The sequence below is a fragment of the Coregonus lavaretus genome (assembly GCF_964263955.1).
Source record: "Coregonus lavaretus genome assembly, chromosome: 12".
In the NCBI taxonomy this organism is placed as follows: domain Eukaryota; kingdom Metazoa; phylum Chordata; class Actinopteri; order Salmoniformes; family Salmonidae; genus Coregonus; species Coregonus lavaretus.
In genome coordinates this window covers 23,377,931-23,392,737 of record NC_139999.1, presented here as the reverse complement: position 1 = coordinate 23,392,737, position 14,807 = coordinate 23,377,931, and the positions used below count along the sequence as shown (strand labels likewise).

The 14,807-nt window shown below is 43.9% G+C and overlaps 1 protein-coding gene across 1 annotated transcript in view; it reads right to left on the bottom strand.

Annotated features, from left to right (window-relative positions):
- The window catches only part of cadpsa (Ca2+-dependent activator protein for secretion a), a gene marked incomplete at both ends in the record, with an annotated part of 176,643 nt that overhangs the window by 94,694 nt on the left and 67,142 nt on the right, over positions 1-14,807 (bottom strand). The window contains 3 exons of the mRNA XM_084173711.1: positions 1,120-1,186; positions 5,881-6,020; positions 6,240-6,351. Of these exons, the coding sequence (XP_084029837.1) occupies positions 1,120-1,186; positions 5,881-6,020; positions 6,240-6,351 (319 nt within the window). The remainder of the gene's footprint in view (positions 1-1,119; positions 1,187-5,880; positions 6,021-6,239; positions 6,352-14,807) is intronic.

Sequence of the window (14,807 nt, the reverse complement as noted above, 5' to 3'; positions counted from 1 at the left end):
GTGTGCATGCCACATTGGCATGCAGCTGATATGAACTTGCTGTTTGTGAAGTTATTTCAGAGGAGGGTTGAACATCACAGAGTGCTGATGGTGAATCTCATCCACAGTAATTAACACAGCTAACTCAGAAACTCAGAAACAAACCCAAACATTTTGTTTCTCACTTAAATTATTAATTTATATTTCATATATCTCCTGAACCAGTTGAAGTTGGCACACTGTTGTCTTTTCATAGGCTATTTCCATTTTTCATATAAGAAGAAAACAGTGAAAGTGTGAATCAACAGCTACCGTTGTGTACAACGTACTTAACTGCTGAATGTATAATTTTCAGGCAAAACAAAGAAACAAAAGGGGACATACTCTATTGATGGTAAAGCTAACTTAAATGTATTTGCCCTCACTTTTGTTTTGAGAATTTCCCCATAATCTCCAAAAGTACAAATACATTTGAGTCCATCATAACACCAATAGAGTATTGAATGTCTTGAATACTTACACGTGACTTAACATAACAAAAAACAGAAGCAAGAAGAAAGTTGACAAATCAAATTAAACACAAACAAAGCACATGCTTGATGTCTATCTCTCTATGAAACACACTCACACATGACGCACAACAGTCACACAAAAACACACACACTTCATCTCACTGTCATGAACAAGACAAGACAAGACACCCACCCACCCACCCACCCACCCACCCACACACCCACCCACACACCCACCCACACACCCACAGTGGCAGTCTACTGACCGGTATTTGTCACATGCTGTATGTATTGCTGGGAGCAAGTGAGTGGAGCATTCTGTGGGTTCTTTTAGCTGCGAGTGCTAGGCCAGCCAGCGTACACTCTGGTTTGTCAATCGCCTGTCAACTCCTCGCTCTGAGACATATCCTCCCGAACACAGGGGAGACCGCATAATGCTCCAAATGAGGATGCACAAAAAATGGCTGCTACAGCTACAAAGCTCCTGACAAGAACTGTATTAGACCTTTATCATCCCAGTCAACTAGAGGAAGAAACGTACTATAGCTTGACAGTTAAAACACATAACATCTCACTTTTTGGGCTAGTGCTGGCCATGGTTATTTAGTTGTAAGTCTTTTGTTCTTACCTGCACCAAGACATAGAATCTCTTCTTCCATCTCTTCCACACATTTTTACCAATAGCCCATAGGTACCTAAGTAAACAAAAGCAATGGTTTAGTAACAGGTTGTGTGGACTATGGTGGATGTCCTTTCTACAGAGGCTGCTTTACAATATTCAACTTTGTGTTGCATCATTATGTCCTGGAGAAGTGGCATACTAAAAAAGCATATGCATTCTTTTATGTTACAATTAAGAAAAAAGGCCAGAGGGGATGTGGTATATGGCCAATATACCATGGCTACGGGCTGTTTTTAGGCATGACGCAATGCAGAGTATATGGCCAATATACAGTGGGGAGAACAAGTATTTGATCCAGAAAAAAAAATCCAGAAAATCACATTTTTATGATTTTTAAGTAATTAATTTGCATTTTATTGCATGACATAAGTATTTGATCACCTACCAACCAGTAAGAATTCCGGCTCTCACAGACCTGTTAGTTTTTATTTAAGAAGCCCTCCTGTTCTCCACTCATTACCTGTATTAACTGCACCTGTTTGAACTCGTTACCTTTATAAAAGACACCTGTCCACACACTCAATCAAACAGACTCCAACCTCTCCACAATGGCCAAGACCAGAGAGCTGTGTAAGGACATCAGGGATAAAATTGTAGACCTGCACGAGGCTGGGGTGGGCTACGCTACAGGACAATAGGCAAGCAGCTTGGTGAGAAGGCAACAACTGTTGGCGCAATTATTAGAAAATGGAAGAAGTTCAAGATGACGGTCAATCACCCTCGGTCTGGGGCTCCATGCAAGATCTCACCTCGTGGGGCATCAATGATCATGAGGAAGGTGAGGGATCAGCCCAGAACTACACAGCAGGACCTGGTCAATGACCTGAAGAGAGCTGGGACCACAGTCTCAAAGAAAACCATTAGTAACACATTACGCCGTCATGGATTAAAATCCTGCAGCGCACACAAGGTCCCCCTGCTCAAGCCAGCGCATGTCCAGGCCCGTCTGAAGTTTGCCAATGACCATCTGGATGATCCAGAGGAGGAATGGGAGAAGGTCATGTGGTCTGATGAGACAAAAATAGAGCTTTTTGGTCTAAACTCCACTCGCCGTGTTTGGAGGAAGAAGAAGGATGAGTACAACCCCAAGAACACCATCCCAACCGTGAAGCATGGAGGTGGAAACATCATTCTTTGGGGATGCTTTTCTGCAAAGGGGACAGGACGACTGCACCGTATTGAGGGGAGGATGGATGGGGCCATGTATCGCGAGATCTTGGCCAACAACCTCCTTCCCTCAGTAAGAGCATTGAAGATGGGTCGTGGCTGGGTCTTCCAGCATGACAACGACCCGAAACACACAGCCAGGGCAACTAAGGAGTGGCTCCGTAAGAAGCATCTCAAGGTCCAGGAGTGGCCTAGCCAGTCTCCAGACCTGAACACAATAGAAAATCTTTGGAGGGAGCTGAAAGTCCTTATTGCCCAGCGACAGCCCCGAAACCTGAAGGATCTGGAGAAGGTCTGTATGGAGGAGTGGGCCAAAATCCCTGCTGCAGTGTGTGCAAACCTGGTCAAGACCTACAGGAAACGTATGATCTCTGTAATTGCAAACAAAGGTTTCTGTACCAAATATTAAGTTCTGCTTTTCTGATGTATCAAATACTTATGTCATGCAATAAAATGCAAATGCTTTACTTAAAAATCATACAATGTGATTTTCTGGATTTTTGTTTTAGATTCCGTCTCTCACAGTTGAAGTGTACATATGATAAAAATTACAGACCTCTACATGTTTTGTAAGTAGGAAAACCTGCAAAATCGGCAGTGTATCAAATACTTGTTCTCCCCACTGTACCACAAACACCTGAGTTGCCTTATTGCTATTATAAACTGGTTACCAACGTAATTAGAGCAGTAAAAATACATGTTTTGTCATACCCATGGTATACGGTCTGATATACCACGGCTTTCAGCCAATCAGCATTCAGTGCTCGAACCATCCAGTTTATAATGATAAATATACAAAACATTATGAACACATGCTCTTTCCATAACATAGACTGACCAGGTGAATCCAGGTGAAAGCTATGATCCCTTATTGATGTCACTTGTTAAATACACTTCAACCAGTATAGATGAAGGGCAGGAGACATGTTAAAGAAGGTTTTTAAACCTTAAGACAATTGAGACATGGATTGTGTATGTGTGCCATTCAGAGGGTGAATGGGCAAGACAAAAGATTGAAGTGCCTTTGAACGAGATATGGTAGTAGGTGCCAGGCACACTGGTTTGTGTCAAGAACTGCAACACTGCTGGGTTTTTCACGCTCAACAGTTTCCTGTGTGTATCAAGAATGGTCCACCACCCAAAGGACATCCTGCCAACTTGACACAACTGTGGGAAGCATTGGAGTCAACATGGGCCAGCATCACTGTGGAACACTTTCGAGTCCATGCCCCAACGAATTGAGGCTGTTCGGATGGCAAAAGGGAGGGGTGCAACTCAATATTAGGAAGGTGTTCTTAATGTTTTGTACACTCAGTGTATACATCACCTTGAGCCAATGGAAGTTGGCAAACAATAACAGAGATGCTTGTGCTTAGGGTTGCAAAGCTACCGGTAATTTACCAAAGTTACTGGAATCTTCAGTAATTTGGGTAATTAACAGAATATCTATGGTAATCTATCATAACTTTGGTAATTTATAATTGAATAACATATTTTTTTTATTGTTCATATATATTATTAATGTATTATATCTGTGTCCATATTGTCCATGAGTTTAGTACATAGACCATATGTTTCAAGAGAACAACAGCCTAATTAATGAAAAAAGCCTGTAATAAACAATGGCATTATTTTCAATTAACTCTGCAACTCTTCCAACTGTCACATTTTTCACAACTGCCACCAGTTTGTCACCGAGACATTGACAACAAATAGATGCTGACATATCAAAATAAAAAACTGTTAAAAAATATTTCAGGCTGAAACCCTCATATTAAACACCAATGGTATTCACAAAGTGTATGGTTTATATATAGGATAATGTTTAACATCTGTCATTCTATATTTTTATTTAATTATTTCAGATATTTTACATGTGGTAAGGCCACACAGAGGGCCATAGATGATTACAGACACCTGTGATAATCAGAAGAACCGAAAAGGGCCACTAGATGTCTTGTAATAGATTACATAGAATCCTTGAAAGATACCAAAATTCTGGTAGTTTGCTGGTAAACTGAAAGTTTCCAGTAATATACATTCCCTTTGCAACCCTACTTGTGCTACAGTAAAATGTCTCTACTGACCTCTTATGGTTAAAAGTTATTACTGCTACCTTTTACTGTGGCAAGGGTTTAGAGCAAAGGCTACCTTGTTTGTGCATGGGTTTAAAGTGGGAAATTAACGGTTTTCTGGTATTTACTTAATTCACAGCAGAACATGGTTCGTGGATGGGAGTGCCATGAATTCCCCTGACACATCCAGAACTCCAGCTACAGTATGTGCCAGTGGACATCCCTACATGTGGGTATGATCACTGCGCTTTGGTTTGATGAATGCTATCAGTCTTGAGTCTGTGGAAGTACAGAATTAGTTGTGTTGTTTCTTGTTGTGTTGTGAAGAGATCAGATGAAGGAGAAGGAGGGCTTTGGAAAAGAACATCTGAGGGTGAGAACCCCAGCTCTGCCTGCCTCTGCCAACTCTTTCCCCTGGTTGGGCTAGCCTCCCTCTGGCTGTGTACCCTCCTGTTTAGTTTAGGGGCATCAGGGCTTGTCGCTCTGAATAAACTAGTGCCCAAGGAGCAGCGGGCAAGGGGGCTGCCAGCAGCCTGTCAGGCAGAGTCTGGTACAGGGAGCTAAGGGCCCCAATGCAGGCTACTGTAGGGCCACCCCAGGAACAGATCAGGCCCCACAGGCCCTGTACAGGAAGCATATGGAGGAGTGAGTGAGGGAGACAGGCGGAGCGCCTCAAAACCCAGACACTAGGCAGCACTTAGGCTTCCCCCATAGAGCAGGACGTGCACACGTACACACACAATGGAGGACACCGGAGGAGGGAGGAAGGAAGGAGTGTGACGTTAACGTGTCCTTATGTCTCTGAGTTGGTGCTGTCGCATCACTTCTATCACTAGCCATCAGCCTAATCACAATCATTATTTGTTATTTGATCTGGGGTGAGGAGGGTGCCAAGACCTTTTACTTGATATCCATTCATGACAGTCAGAGTTCTTACTCTTTTTCAATGTTCTCTTTAACTCAGTCAATACCAATAGGCTGCAGGCAACATTTGAGGGGTTCTGACCCGGTTCTAAACCCCTCCTGAATTGTGTGTTTTGCCTACACACTTCCTTTGTTCTGAATCCACCCATAGCAGCCATTCAACTGTACGGTCTACAGAGGCTGAGATATTGAGGAGTTTGTGAGACAAGACACCATCCCGAAAACGGTTCTTCTCATGAAAAAGCAGTGAAGTACTGAAGGAGAAGACTTCCTTTTGTTCTTTCACAAAAATTATGTAGGCTTGATAAATGCAGTAGCACAATATTTGAAAAATGTAAATTTTCAGATGTCACAGTGCCAATTACACAGTAATGCTCAATGTATGTTGAAGATAATAGTTTAAAGGTCTAGATAAAGTAAAGGTTGCCTGTTTTGGTCTTGGTCGATCGTCTCTGTTCTGGAAGTGTGTGTTATGCAGTCAGTACCACTAGATGGAAGCAAACCATTGTTTGATCTAGAGTTTCAGCACAGCGTAACTTACCCACAGTGCTTCATGTTTTGTGGCTTGTCCATGCGGATAGCCAGTTTGATCTTCAGGTCACTGTCAGGGCAGCCTTTGGACACAGACATCTTATGTAGTTCTGACTGTTTGGGACTGTTGGGGGTCGGATGGAGCACAACCTGGAAGCACAATGGCATATCTAGTATACCTATTATACAAGTCAAGTCAAGTCATACATAAAGCACACAGCCATGTAAGGTTGTATCAATATATATGTCTATGTATATGTATAAGATAGTATCAATGTATACACCATATTCATGTCAAAATAGCAACTGTTTTGAAATGTGAAAAACGAGTTTGCTGCTAACTATGGCTCCAGTCGTGTAGGCTCTTACCCTGCCCAGCTCTTTGTCCTCCAGGGCCAGTACTCCTGTGCTCTCAGTAAACAGCTTCACCTTGACGGCTGGGAGGGGGTGTGTGGTGGTGAAGTCCCCCTGGGTCCCCCAGCTGGAACACACACAAGACCACAGGGAGAGACAAGGGTTAAATAGTGACATGATATGTTTCACATGGAAATGGGTGTCCTGTTTCTCTGTTACAGATAATTTATTAATCACACATTTGATCTTTTCACAGAAGAGTGAGAAGAGAATTTGAATGTTAAAATCCACTTTATTGTATCAAGACGCTACACTACAGCAGTGAGGAGAGAGAGAGAGCGAGCAAGAGAGTGTGTGTGTGTGTGTGTACAACACTGATGTATTCAGAAGACACACTCTGAGGAAGAGATAGCACAGGGAAATCTTGACAGCACAAGCACTATTCATAATTCCTAGATCACTCAGCATGCCTTTGGGATACATCTCAACCATCTGTGTCACTTCGTACTGATGGGCTGTATCTCCTTTCTATGTGGTCTCATATCTGTGACGAAAATCCCAAGTTTTGCACTTAAGTCCTGTACTCACGGCGGTTACCATCTATGAAGCATTTCCCAGATGTGATGGATCCACAGCGTGAGTATTACTTTGTAACGTTTAACTACTATACAAGTCTGTAAGCGGAATATACAGTAAGTGGTATCTCTGGCACACCCAACTGAAGAAGGAGATGGAGGGTGTTTGAGTGGGGATGCTATTATAGAGTGTCGTGAAAACTGTTGATAACGTGATTCAAGTTCATTGTGCCACAGGGTTATTGTTGGTAGAGAGCATATACTGTACCTACAGTGAGGGAAAAAAGTATTTGATCCCCTGCTTATTTTGTACGTTTGCCCACTGACAAAGAAATGATCAGTCTATAATTTTAATGGTAGGTTTATATGAACAGTAAGAGACAGAATAACAATACAAAAATCCAGAAAAACGCATGTCAAAAATGTTATAAATTGATTTGCATTTTAATGAGGGAAATAAGTATTTGACCCCCTCTCAATCAGAAAGATTTCTGGCTCCCAGGTGTCTTTTATACAGTTAACGAGCTGAGATTAGGAGCACAATCTTAAAGGGAGTGCTCCTAATCTCAGCTTGTTACCTGTATAAAAGACACCTGTCCACAGAAGCAATCAATCAATCAGATTCCAAACTCTCCAGCATGGCCAAGACCAAAGAGCTCTCCAAGGATGTCAGGGACAAGATTGTAGACCTACACAAGGATGGAATGGGCTACAAGACCATCGCCAAGCAGCTTGGTGAGAAGGTGACAACAGTTGGTGCGATTATTCGCAAATGGAAGAAACACAAAATAACTGTCAATCTCCCTCGGCCTGGGGCTCCATGCAAGGTCTCACCTCATGGAGTTGCAATAATCATGAGAACGGTGAGAAATCAGCCCAGAACTACACGGGAGGATCTTGTCAATGATCTCAAGGCAGCTGGGACTATAGTCACCAAGAAAACAATTGGTAACACACTACGCCGTGAAGGAAATCCTGCAGTACCCGCAAGGTCTACTGCTCAAGAAAGCACATATACAGGCCCGTCTGAAGTTTGCCAATGAACATCTGAATGATTCAGAGGAGAACTGTGTGAAAGTGTTGTGGTCAGATGAGACCAAAATGGAGCTCTTTGGCATCAACTCAACTCGCCGTGTTTGGAGGAGGAGGAATGCTGCCTATGACCCCAAGAACACCATCCCCACCGTCAAACATGGAGGTGGAAACATTGGGGTGTATAGTTTTGGGGGTGTTTTTCTGCTAAGGGGACAGGACAACTTCACCGCATCAAAGGGATGATGGACGGGGCCATGTACCGTCAAATCTTGGGTGAGAACCTCCTGCCCTCAGCCAGGGCATTGAAAATGGGTCATGGATGGGTATTCCAGCATGACAATGACCCAAAACACACGGCCAAGGCAACAAAGGAGTGGCTCAAGAAGAAGCACATTAAGGTCCTGGAGTGGCCTAGCCAGTCTCCAGACCTTAATCCCATAGAAAATCTGTGGAGGGAGCTGAAGGTTCGAGTTGCCAAACGTCAGCCTCGAAACCTTAATGACTTGGAGAAGATCTGCAAAGAGGAGTGGAACAAAATCCCTCCTGAAATGTGTGCAAACCTGGTGGCCAACTACAAGAAACGTCTGACCTCAGTGATTGCCAACAAGGGTTTTGCCACCAGGTACTAACTCATGTTTTGCAGAGGGGTCAAATACTTATTTCCCTCATTAAAATGCAAATCAATTTATAACATTTTTGACATGCGTTTTTCTGTATTTATTTGTTTTTATTCTGTCTCTCACTGTTCAAATAAACCTACCATTAAAATTATAGACTGATCATATCTTTGTCAGTGGGCAAATGTACAAAATCAGCAGGGGATCAAATACTTTTTTCCCTCACTGTACATAACCAGCAATAACGTTATCTAACGTCATTAGCTAAGTTACATCAGAGAGGTCATGATATTCCAGTATCTCTGGTTATACTCACCACCATCAGTCGTTGCACACCAAGCTAGCGTTACTGGTGCAGCCTTGGGGACCGACGAACTCCAACCACCTATTCCACATTCTAGGGTCCTTCGGCAGGGCATGCAAACCACAGAACTTTGACTGTGGAGGCATTGTCAATCCGTATAGGGGTTTTCAGTCTGCCGTCCTTTGAACACGTTTGGGGTGATGAAACGGAGCCCCATTAAAATGAAGGGAATCGAAGTGGGCAGAGGGGCATGGAGCTTGGCAAAAGGGGGCATGATTTGTTGACATAATTGTAATCCAAACCCAACCTTCATTTACTCGTTGTGAAGCACTGAGGTTCCAAACTTATTTTAGATGAGACTGACTTTATTACCAAAATTATCCTATTTACACTTTGTAGTCAATTTTGACACAATAATACATGTTTCTGACTGATATCGATGACACATAGGCCGTTTCCAAAGGGATTAGTTGCTTTTTAGGGGCAGTCGCTCTTTAAATGACCAAGGATAAGCAGCCTAAGACTCTGGATGGTTCAGCTGAGATGGAAAAGGACAGAGTTGGTGTCCAGTTAAACATACTTCTTTCCATCCTACCACATACTAACGCACTTACACACACAAAGTCAGACACCATTCAAGCAATTAATTATGTCTAAAACAGTGGTGGTGTCACGCCCTGGCTCTGGGGACTCTTAAATGTTGAGCCAGGGTGTGTAGTTTCTATGTTGTGTTTTCTATGTTTAGTTTCTAGATCGTTTAGATCTATGTTGGCCAGGGTGGTTCCCAATCAGAGGCAGCTGTAGCTCGTTGTCTCTGATTGGGGACCATACTTAGGTAGCCTGTTGGCACTAGTGGGTTGTGGGATCTTGTTCCGTGTAAGGTATGTTGTTTGTGTGCTACCTTGGACTTCACGTTTCGTTTGTTGTTTTGGTTGTGTGTATATTCGTTAAATAAACATGAATGCATATCACGCTGCGCCTTGGTCCTTCTCGTTCGTTAACGATCGTGACAGGTGGCTGTGAGAGGGGCGAGCCCTGCACCCTCACTCCTGGACAAATACATCAATGTGTACAGCAGCGGCTCAACTGGCAAATTAGAGAGCGGCAATCAGGGAACGAAATAAACATTGCACCTACTGTGTATCATTGACCTTGACTTCTACAGTGCCTTGCAATAGTATTCATCCCCCTTGGCGTTTTTACTATTTTGTTGCATTACAACCTGTAATTTAAATGGATTTTTATTTGGATTTCATGTAATGGACATACACAAAATAGTCCAAATTGCTGAAGTGAAATGAAAATAAACGTATTTCAAAAAATTCTAAAAAATAAATAAAGTTAAAGTGGTGCATGCATATGTATTCACCCCCTTTGCTATGAACCCCCTAAATAAGATCTGGTGCAACCAATTACCTTCAGAACTCACATAATTAGTTAGATAAAGTCTACCTGTGTGCAATCTAAGTGTCACATGATCTGTCACATGATCTAAGTGTAAATATACACCTGTTCTGAAAGGCCCCATTGTCTGCAACACCACGAAGGAAGGGGCACCACCAAGCAAGCGGCACCATGAAGACCAAGGAGCTCTCCAAACAGGTCAGGGACAAAGTTGTGGTGAAGTACAGATCAGGGTTGGGTTATAAGAAAAATCTGAAACTTTGAACATCCCACGGATTGCTTGAAGAAAAAAATAAGCAAACACATTTGGTGTTCGCCAAAAGGCATGTCGGACACTCCCCAAACATATGGAAGAAGGTACTCTGGTCAGATGAGACTAAAATTGAGCTTTTTGGCCATCAAGGAAAACGCTATGTCTGGCACAAACCCAACACCTCTCATCACCCCGAGAACACCATCAATGTTTTTCATCGGCAGGGACTGGGAAACTGGTCAGAATTGAAGGAATGATGGATGGCGCTAAATACAGGGAAATTCTTGAGGGAAACCTGTTTCAGTCTTCCAGAGATTTGAGACTGGGACGGAGGTTCACCTTCCAGCAGGACAATGACCCTAAGCATACTGCTAAAGCAACACTTGAGTGGTTTAATCGGAAATATTTAAATGTCTTGGAATGGCCTAGTCAAAGCCCAGACCTCAATCCAATTGAGAATCTGTGGTATGACTTAAAGATTGCTGTACACCAGCGGAACCCATCCAACATGAAGGAGCTGGAGCAGTTTTGCCTTGAAGAATGGGCAAAAATCCCAGTGGCTAGATGTGCCAAGCTTATAGAGACATACCCCAAGAGACTTGCAGCTGTAATTGCTGCAAAAGGTGGCTCTACAAAGTATTGACTTTGGGGGGGTGATTAGTTATGCACGCTCAAGTTTTCCGTTTTTTTGTCTTATTTCTTGTTTGTTTCACAATAAATAATATTTTGCATCTTCAAAGTGGTAGGCATGTTGTGTAAATGAAATGATACAAACCCCCCCAAAAAATCAAATTTAATTCCTGGTTGTAAGGCAACAAAATAGGAAAAATGCCAAGGGGGTGAATACTTTCGCAAGCCACTGTATAAACACACACACACCCCTGTGAAAACAGTAGACTTGTTGTTAGAAGGTAATCTAGTTGGGTTTTTCTCTGTAATCTAGTTGGGTTGTTCTCTGTAATCTATACTGAACAAAAATATAAACGCAACATGCAACAATTTAAACGATTTTGCTGAGTTACAGTTCATATAAGAAAATCATCAATTTTAATAAATAAATTAGGCCCTAATCTATGGATTTCACATGACTGTGCAGGAGCGCAGCGATGGGTGGGCCTGCGAGGGCATAGACCCACCCACTTGGGAGCCAGGCCCAGCCAATCATAATGAGTTTTTCCCCACAAAAGGGCTTTATTACAGACAGAAATACTCCTCCGTTTCATCAGCTGTCCGGGTAGCTGGTCTCAGACGATCCCGCAGCTGAAGAAGCCGGATGTGGAGGTCATGGTCTGGCGAGGTTACACGTGGTCTGCAGTTGTGAGGCCGGTTGGACATACTGCCAAATTCTCTAAAACGAACATCCAATTCTCTGGCAACAGCTCTGGTGGACATTCCTGCAGTCAGCATGCCAATTGCATGCTCCCTCAAAACTTGAGACATCTGTGGCATTGTGTTGTTTGACAAAACTGCACATTTTAGAGTGGCCTTTTATTGTCCCCAATACAAGGTGCACCTGTGTAATGATCATGCTGTTTAATCAGCTTCTTGATATGCCACACCTGGACTTTTTTATTAACCGAGTCACTGGTGCTTCCTGTTTTATAAGCAAAAACTAAAGCAGGAAGCACCAGTGACTCGGTTAATAAAAAAGTGGTCAGATGACGCAGATGCTAAGCTACAGGACTGTTTTGCCAGCACAGACTGGAACATGTTCCGGGATTCTTCAGACAGCATTGAGGAGTACACCACATCAGTCACTGGCTTCATCAATAAGTGCATCGATGATGTCGTCACCACAGTCACCATACGTACATACCCCAACCAGAAGCCATGGATTACAGGAAACATCCGCACTGAGCTAAAGGGTAGAGCTGCCGCTTTCAAGGAGCGGGACTCTAACCCGGACGCTTATAAGAAATCCCGCTATGCCCTCCGACGAACCATCAAACAGGCAAAGAGTCAATACAGGACTAAGATTGAATCGTACTACACTGGCTCTGACGCTCGTCGGATGTGGCAGGGCTTGAAAACTATTACAGACTACAAAGGGAAGCACAGCCGCGAGCTACCCAGTGACACAAGCCTACCAGACGAGCTAAACCACTTCTATGCTCGCTTCGAGGCAAGCAACACTGAAGCATGCATGAGAGCACCAGCTGTTCCGGATGACTATGTGATCACGCTCTCCGTAGCCGATGTGAGTAAGACTTTTAAGCAGGTCAACATTCACAAGGCCGCAGGGCCAGACGGATTACCAGGACGTGTACTCAGAGCATGTGCTGACCAACTGGCAAGTGTCTTCACTGACATTTTCAACATGTCCCTGACTGAGTCTGTAATACCAACATGTTTCAAGCAGACCACCATAGCCCCGTGCCCAAGGACTCTAAGATAACCTGCCTAAATGACTACCGACCCGTAGCACTGACGTCTGTAGCCATGAAGTGCTTTGAAAGGCTGGTCATGGCTCACATCAACAGCATTATCCCAGAAACCCTAGACCCACTCCAATTTGCATACCGCCCCAACAGATCCACAGATGATGCAATCTCTATTGCACTCCACACTGCCCTTTCCCACCTGGACAAGAGGAACACCTACGTGAGAATGCTATTAATTGACTACAGCTCAGCATTCAACACCATAGTGCCCTCTAAGCTCATCACTAAGCTAAGGATCCTGGGACTAAACACCTCCCTCTGCAACTGGATCCTGGACTTCCTGACGGGCCGCCCCCAGGTGGTAAGGGTAGGTAACAACACACCTGCCACACTGATCCTCAACACGGGGGCCCCTCAGGGGTGCGTGCTCAGTCCCCTCCTGTACTCCCTGTTCACCCATGACTGCATGGCCAGGCACGACTCCAACACCATCATTAAGTTTGCCGACGACACAACAGTGGTAGGCCTGATCACCGACAACGATGAGACAGCCTATAGGGAGGAGGTCAGAGACCTGGCCGTGTGGTGCCAGGACAACAACCTCTCCCTCAACGTGACCAAGACAAAGGAGATGATTGTGGACTACAGGAAAAAAAAGAGGACTGAGCACGCCCCCATCCTCATCGACGGGGCTGTAGTGGAACAGGTTGAGAGCTTCAAGTTCCTTGGTGTCCACATCACCAACGAACTATCATGGTCCAAACACACCAAGACAGTCGTGAAGAGGGCACGACAAAGCCTATTCCCCCTCAGGAGACTGAAAAGATTTGGCATGGGTCCTCAGATCCTCAAAAAATTCTACAGCTGCACCATCGAGAGCATCCTGACTGGTTGCATCACCGCCTGGTATGGCAACTGCTTGGCCTCCGACCGCAAGGCACTACAGAGGGTAGTGCGTACGGCCCAGTACATCACTGGGGCCAAGCTTCCTGCCATCCATGACCTCTATACCAGGCGGTGTCAGAGGAAGGCCCTCAAAATTGTCAAAGACTCCAGCCACCCTAGTCATAGACTGTTCTCTCTGCTACCGCACGGCAAGCGGTACCGGAGTGCCAAGTCTAGGTCCAAAAGACTTCTCAAGAGCTTCTACTCCCAAGCCATAAGATTCCTGAACAGCTAATCATGGCTACCCAGACTATTTGCACTGCCCCCCCACCCCATCCTTTTACACTGCTGCTACTCTGTTAATTATTTATGCATAGTCACTTTAACTCTACCCACATGTACATATTACTTCAACTACCTCAACTAGCCGGTGCCCCCGCACATTGACTCTGCACCGGTACCCCCCTGTATATATAGCCTCCCTACTGTTATTTTATTTTACTTCTGCTCTTTTTTTCTCAACACTTTTTTTTGTTGTTGTTTTATTATTACTTTTTTGTTAAAAAGAAATGCACTGTTGGTTAAGGGCTGTAAGTAAGCATTTCACTGTAATGTCTGCACCTGTTGTATTCGGCGCATGTGGCCAATAAAATTTGATTTGATTTGATTTGATTTGTCCAGTGGATGGATGATCTTGGCAAAGGAGAAATGCTCACTAACAGGGATGTAAACAAATCTGTGCACAAAATTTGAGAGAAATAGGGATCTTTTATTTCAGCTCATGAAACATGGAACCAACACCTTACATGTTGCGTTTATATTTTTGTTCAGTATAGTTGGGTTGTTCTCTGTAATCTAGTTGGGTTGTTCTCTGTAATCTAGTTAGGTTGTAATCTATCATGCTCCTGGCTCTTCCTATGGGCAGATTCACTCTCTTAGGGTGTTTTCACACTTGGTCCCTTCCAGACAATATTTTTAAACTCAGTGCGGTTCGCTTTCATTTTTTGTGCAGTGTGAACACTCCAAAGGAACTCAGACCCCTCAAAAGAGCCCCCGAAGCGAACCGAACTGAGACCATCTCGAGAGGTGGTCTGAGTTCGGTTCGCTTGAATTCCCTGGTCCGGTTCCC